Below are 7406 nucleotides of genomic sequence, written 5' to 3' on the forward strand. Positions count from 1 at the left end.
TTCTGAGTGAAGAATTAAGATGAGATGTGGCTCCAGGTTACTCCCGCAACCATCTAGAACCAGATCTGACATTCATTCTTCTGTCCTCATGATAATGTTTCACATTTGCTCCGGCTTTTAGAGCTGATTCACTAACCATCCTAATCCACACAATGACCCCAGGAGGATAGACAGTCTGCCCATTTTACGTGAGAGAGAACGCTGAGGCTCAGAGAAGGAAAGAATCTTCCAGATGTCAGGCCCCATGATGGGTAATGGACACGTCACCTTACAGATGCCCTTTGAAGCCCCCACTTTCCAGGTGTGAGAACTGAGGTCCAGTAAGGCAGTATGCTGATAATAAGTTAGGCAGGCCTGCTTTTCTGACTCTGAACTCCTTCCTCCCTCTGCATTGTACTGCTGCTCTTTACAACTTCCCTACGGAACGCTGACATGCCAACGCTCAGCAGCACAGCTATCTTTCGGATCATCCTTTTGTAATGCTCCCCAGCAGACCGACAAGCCTTAGCAAGTCATGTGATCTCTGTGCCTCTGTTTCCTCATCTGTAAAATTGAGACCACCAGTCCCTGCTTTATAAGGGTGTTAAAATCCCACTGAAAGTGTTAAGTGACATATTAGCCCTATGAAGCACTCAATAATTGCTCGTTCTTATTGTGTTTGGAAACAGTCGTTTTTTTGGCCCAATCATAATACGAGGCAATTCCCTTCACCCCCAGTCAAATTAAAATGCAAAGAAATTGTCTACAATTTTTAAGAAGTTTTATTTTGAAAACACATGGAATCAGTTGCATTATCCATACATCTACAATAGCAGAGAAACAGTGACGGTCGACCATCCCCATGGGGGACAAGTGTCCTTTGGCAAAAAAATAATAGAAATAACTCCAAATACAATTACACAGGACGTAATAGGATTAAATTAAGAGAAGGAACGGGCTACTGAGAAGAGTCGCGAGTGTGGAGAAGGTGCGTCTCGTGAGAAGCGTCAGGCTCAGTGACCTTCCCTGGAGACCGCCTCCTGCACCTGGAGGAGCGGCTCAGTTCAGTTCCAGGTCATCCATGTATTCCTGGACCCAGGCCTCACTGGGGTTAGCACACACTTGTCTGCCCCTTTTGGTTTGGAATCTGTGGGACAAGGAATGGACACATTAGACTCCCGTGGGATCTTGCCTGTGGTAGGTATCTTCCTCTTCTTGACCACGGTTCACGTTGGACCGCTCCAATAGATGGGGAAACCCTCTCTGGGGTGGTGCTAGAACTGGACTCCTGGTAACTTCTACTTTGCATTTAGCTCTACCTCCTGGGTTGCCCAGATTAGGAACAAATGAGTTTTGAGGATACGTCACCCCACTCATTCTCTATTGCCCCTAGCAGTGACTTTTCTGTGTGTTTTTCTAAGAATGGTTTAAGAAATCAGCCCACATCTCCTGTCATCTTTACTACTTTCCCTGGTTTCCTGGCTTCCGGCTAACTTCCTCCCCCAGGAACCCCCTTCCTCTCCATCGGCTCCCACTCAGCCCCCTCTGGACTCACAGGTGACTTCAAGACTTGATCCTCACTGACTTCTGGGAGGGCTTCAGCCCTGAGAATTGCCTCCCTACTGCTTGATTCCACATTCCCCTAATAGGCCCCCTTTTTAATCCTGCCCCCACCCTTGCCTCCTAGAGCAGCCCCCCGGGTTGATACTCACACCACGGCTGGCTGGGAGCAGAGGCTGCTGGTCTCGAAGTAGTCGGTCACAAAGTTGCGAGGGAGCTTCCGAAGGGTGTAAGAGAAGCAGCAGGCGGTGGGAGGGTCTGAGCCCACTGGAAAGAAAGGCAGGGGGTGAGACAGAAGCTCTACAATGGCCTGTTAATTTTGGCTTCAATCACAGACACTCAGTGGCCATCTCTGTAGAACTACCAGATCCCAAAATATGGTCCCATGTATCCAATCCCACTCACCCTAAGTAGGAGTATTATTCTGAATAGAAACCCATGAGAGGAAGTCATGAAAGAATGAAAGTCGTGAAAGTCATGAAAGAATTCTAGAAGGTTGGAGCTGGACTGAGTCTCAGGGCATGTGTCTAACTCCATTCATTTTATAGATGGGGAAACCAAGGCACAGAAAGAGACAGGAACTTGTTTAATGAGTCTACTGGTTGCCGTTTCTTAAGAAAACAGGAACTTGACTATTACTGACTGTCTACCAGATTCTACATTTAACAGCTACTTGAAAATCTTCCTGTCTCCCTTTTGTCCAATCCCTAGGTGCCACCATTAGATAAGCCCCAGTTAGAGAAGTCAGCACTGCCCACACTGTGGCTGTAGAAGTAGCTTCTGGAAGAATGGACTTACTTGGTGCTGAGAGCGCTGGGGAGTAGAAGGCAGCCACTAGCACGAGGAGAGAAAGGACGGTCGCACAGAGCTTCATGGTTTCGGCAGAGGAGAGGCTTTCCTGGAGCTGAGACCGCAGAGCCCAGAAGCTTCAGAACCCGACTGTGTTCTGTGCTGAAACTGATTTGGGAACCCCTCTTTATAGGAACTCTGAGGCCTCGGACAGAGTTGGAGGCACAAGGGGGCAAATGGAATTTCCAGGGTAGAGATGATGTCATGGTGCCAGTAAGGAAACTGAAGCTAGATGACAGTGAGCAGCCCTTCACAGCTTCTCTTCCCCAGGACGATGTCATCATGGGGCGGGGAGGGGGAGTGGAGAAGTGGGCTGCGCTATAGAGGGAAGTGGTACACCAAGGCAGTGATCAAGACTGTGGAGAGAATCGCAACCCCAAGAGGAAGGATGAAACGTTCACACCTGCAGAGAGGCTTCTAGACGAGAACCGTGCTGCTCTCGGGGGTTGGCACCTCCAGAAACTGGAGGCTTCACGTCAGTCTTGCCAGGGCTGCTGCAAGCCTGGCCTTAAGTAGGAGGGGGCGGCCAGGACTCCATATACCATTCCTGGGACACCTTCTGCTGAGCTGAATGACCTTCGTGCCCTGTACGTTTCCTTGGGCATAAAGAGAGAGCCCAGCATTGAATGTGCAGAAGGACCCAGCGGGGCAGCTCAGGATCATTTACAACCTCTACGTATTGGGGATTTACGATGGGCCAGGCACTGGGCAAGCTGCCACATACACATGACATCTAACCCTACCATAGCCCTGAGCAGGACTATGATCATTCCCCTGGGGCAAAGAGGATCACATCACAGGATCCACTATCTCCAGGCCACACGGCTGTTAAGTGGCAGTGCCAAGATCTGAACTGAGATTCCTCTGATTCTAAAATCCATTTGTTTCCACCCCGTTGCTTCCAGTACAAATATAGAATGTGACCACAAAGAGAGAAAACATTAACCACTAGGGCCAATGCCACACACAAAGACCTATCTTATTAGGGTTGAAATCAGGAGAAGAGTTTGGGTCAGTCTGTCTTAGAACAAGAAGGGAACAGAAAAAGAAATAAAGATTTCAGTATGTTTACTTGACTGATAATAGTAAAGGAGAAAAAGTTCAGGAAGAATCAAGTTTGGAAGACCCAAGTAAAGAATGTTCCTCTCATGTAAAAATGGGATTGGATATACCTACCAAAGAGCTTATCCATGTTACGGATACAATGTGTGTGTAACCTAAGCACATGGGTGTCCCCACCCATCCATAGGGAATTCCTGGCATTCATGGAAATCCCTGCCTGGTTGGGCAGCTGCTGTTGACCTGCAGGTGACCGCCTAAAGTTTACAAAGCCCAGGAATACAGTAGTGCATGGAGTGGGACTCGTGGGGGCAATTAGAGTGGTTGGATCAAGATCTCTATCCACCATCAGCTCACCCATGTTGACCCATCTGCTCACCCCCAGCCTCACATGACTACCTGCCTCTGCCCTGAGAAAGAAGAATGAAGAGGGAAAGGGGAGAGCCAGCCCTCCTGGGTGCTATAGAAATGTGGGCTAGGAGGAATCAGGGCAGCATTTTGGAGTACTTCAGGGCTAAATAAAGTTCAATGTCAGTCTACCTCATCTCCCAACCACCACCACCTACACACACACGAACTCTACTTCTCTCCTCCCTCCTGTCCTTGCCCTTTTCTTTGTGCAAGTCTTGTTTCAAATGTTCCAATCTTTACCAAGACCTCCATCTCCAGCTCTAAGTTTCTGCTATCCCTTGTATCACATATGCTAGTGTCTCTCATGGCCTCTTCTGGTTGATGGAGTTTCATGTGCGTGCATCAAGCACCCTGCTTTAAGGGAAGGAGGATGTGTCTTATGTTCCCCCTCAAATCTACAGACTTCGTTATTCATGGCATTTCCATTCAAGTCAACTGAATAAGTCATCTGCTGTTTGTCAGGGCAGACAGAGCTAAATGAATCCCCAAACCTGCCCTCGAAGAGTTCTTAGTCTAGTGATGGTGTTGCCAATGACAGAAGTAACAACGCCATGAGATGGAATAAGGTAAGTGTCACATCAGAGGTAGAAACAAAATGTCAGAGAGCCCAAAGCATGGAGAAGACCATCCCTTGGCTGGCAATGAATGGTCCCCAGTCAAGTCTAAACCCCACTGTGCACTGAGAAGGACCACTTGACATGGAGTCCTCTGTCTAAATGAGTGGGGTGTGCTGATCTTCAAGCTGTGGAGGGATTACAAAGGTGTCTGCTCTGGAACAACAGGACACTGGTGATAGATAAGAATGGGTAATTAGTCTGCATTGAGCCACACAATGAGTGTGACTGTTGACTTTGGCCTCCTAGCCTTGGTTTGATCTTTGGCTCATGGAGGCAAAATGTTCTGTTCATTCAGGTCCCAACAATAATGCTGTGTTCACACCAGTGAAATTCCACACCAGAAGTACAAAGGTTTGTATCACAATGTTAAGCTGAATCAATGGCCTGTGAGATTTATACACTGAGGCTATTTCTAAGTAATAGTCAATAGAGAATGAGAACGAATCCCTCTCGAATACACAACAAAAAAAAGTGCTCTTCTTTAGAGAACCTTCCCTGACCTCTCTTCCAACTGAATTCTGTATCTCCCTTTATGCTCCTACAGCTTGCCCCAGAGCTCCCTCCATCATACACCCTGTAATATATCTATTTGATTGTCTCCTTCACGAAAAAGGGAGCTCCTTAACGTAGAAACCTTGTTACGCTTATCTCTGTGAACACAGTAGGTGTTCAATAAACACTTCCTTAATAGGTGTCCAAGGGCAGCCCAAACTACCAGTTTCAATGGGAGGGGATATGACAGGTAACATGGACTCAGGATGTGAACTTCATTTAGCTAAATGAAGTAAGAATAAACTGATCATTTTGAAAAACTCTATCCAAAATGTGATTCCCCAGGCTTGATGGGGTCATTCTCTTCTTCTTCTGCCCTCCACCCACATACCCAACAGTTTTACCATCAAGGATACTATTCTAGACTCAACTCTTTCCAGCTTAGGGTTGTGAGAAGTGGCAGCAAGAGTCAACCATGGTCCCACGGATCCCCGTGGCCCCCTTCTCACTCCTAAGCAGGGAAACCCTTCACTTCCCCTCACTCGTGGTGACATAGAGGTTTCCCCTTTACCCTTGACTAGCACTCTGCTCATAATTCCATTTGGGCACTTTCACATCTCTTTTCTTATTTTGTCCTACCAGCTTCCCAGGGCTGCAAGCAAGACCACCAGCCACAGCAGAAACAGGACCTTGCAAAGTCCTGGTACTTTTGATTTCCCCTGGCATATCCTCACCCACGGTTTTATTTGATCCCAATCTGTTTTGCCATTGTACAGATTAGGAATACAAACTCAGAGAAGTTCAAAGACTTAATCAAGGTCACACAGGATGTGTGTCAATAACCAAAGTCTTCCAGCTCTTGGGTCAGAGATAACCACACTTCCTTTACAGGTGTGACCCTCTGAGATTGTACACATAGGAAGCCTCAGAAGGTACCAGACCTTCCAAAGAGATTATAAAGCTGCTAAGGAGCAGGAAACAGAAGCAGTCAATCCTGACATTCTGTGCCCCCCTAGAAGGAAAGTACTGAGATGCATGAGCATTGGGGAGACCATTGGGTGTCAGGGCCAAGAGAATTGCCTCTAGGATGTGGAATGCCCAAAACTAGAGAAGTCCTTGGGAGCAAATGTTGAGACTGGACAGCCAAGGTGAGCTAACTGGACAGTCACTTTGCCAAGAAAATAAACCAATATGGGTAAATCCTTTGGTCTTGCCAATGTGGTAGCCAAGTCATGGGAGAAATGGGAGCAGAAACTGGATTGTAGATTGAAGAAACAAGTAGAACATTATCCAAAGTGTGGGGTTCAGGATGGGGTCTGTAGGAAAGGGAGGTGATGGAAGCAGTTCGTCAGAGACAATCACACTCCGCCCACAAGCCAGCAGCCTCACTCTTCTTAAAGAGGAAATGGGTCTTTTTCACCCACCACAGCTGGCTCTTCGTGGTCAAGGGTGGAGGTCAGTGACTTTAGCGATGTTAAATTCCTGAGAGAAGGTTAAAGCCTCACCAGTGTTTGGAAAACTTTTGCTCTTCTTTAGGAAGCATCTTTCTTCCTTTTACAGTGCTTTTATACCTGTTTCAAGGTCTTTCTAGTTTGGTCACAGAGAATATCCAAAGAGAGGAGAAACATAATTCAATAAAACTTGACTGAGTGTCTGCTATATTCTGGGCACTGTTCCAGGCACGGGGGATACACGCTTTGGAAGGTGGTGGTGAAATGTCAAAAAAGATAATGCCTGAGTTTTGTGGATTTTTTTCATAGAAAATATACATCACCACTGTACAAAAATTAGAAAATATAGGAAAACAAAAAGAAGAAAATAAAAATCACCCAGCATTCTGTACATGGTTTTGTATTTTACTATTGTCACTTACTATCCTTTCTTGAATGAGTATATCTTACTTTTGTTACTTTATATTCTTCCATGTCATTAAAAACACAAGTTACTCACAATCGGCATACATGGTATTTCACTGTTACTTAGGTCAGCCCATTCGGGTTGTTCTAACTTTTCTCTATTATAAATTTAGCTGAGATCTGAAGAACGATCAGCCTGGCAAAGAGTATGGGGCTGGGGTTAATCAGGCAAAGAACAAGAGACCTGTGCTTTTTTTAACACACGAAATAGAGTAACTGGAATATTGCAGTAATAACGACAACAGTAACTAACAATAACGTAGCGCTTACAGGAGCCAGTAATATTCAAAGCCTTTCATAGATGCTGATGTATTTTATCCTCCTGGGGGTCCTCTGAGGCAGATACTATTATCCCCTTTCACATACGAGGAAACTGACGCACAGAGAGGTAAGTAATCTACAGAAGAATACCCAGCTATTACGTGTTAGATTTGGAGATGACACCAAGGAGGTCTGGCTCCAGAGCACAAGTAAATCAGAAAAGGGAAATGTGCTTCCTATAAATTTATGTTAAAAACTTAAA

At 46.1% G+C, this 7406-nt stretch overlaps 1 protein-coding gene across 1 annotated transcript; it reads right to left on the reverse strand.

The window, feature by feature from the left end:
• Window positions 1-781: 781 nt before the first annotated feature.
• On the reverse strand, window positions 782-3579 carry LOC123776974 (C-C motif chemokine 4). The gene is made up of 3 exons (XM_045773365.2): window positions 2338-3579; window positions 1692-1806; window positions 782-1126 (listed from the first exon to the last, which is right to left on the reverse strand). Exons 1-3 carry the CDS (start codon window positions 2411-2413, stop codon window positions 1039-1041), a joined length of 279 nt encoding a protein of 92 aa, XP_045629321.1. The 5' UTR covers window positions 2414-3579; the 3' UTR covers window positions 782-1038.
• Window positions 3580-7406: the final 3827 nt, after the last annotated feature.

Source organism: Ursus americanus, chromosome 23 (genome assembly GCF_024610735.1).
Source record: "Ursus americanus isolate L20-20 chromosome 23, mUrsAme1.1.p, whole genome shotgun sequence".
NCBI lineage: Eukaryota > Metazoa > Chordata > Mammalia > Carnivora > Ursidae > Ursus > Ursus americanus.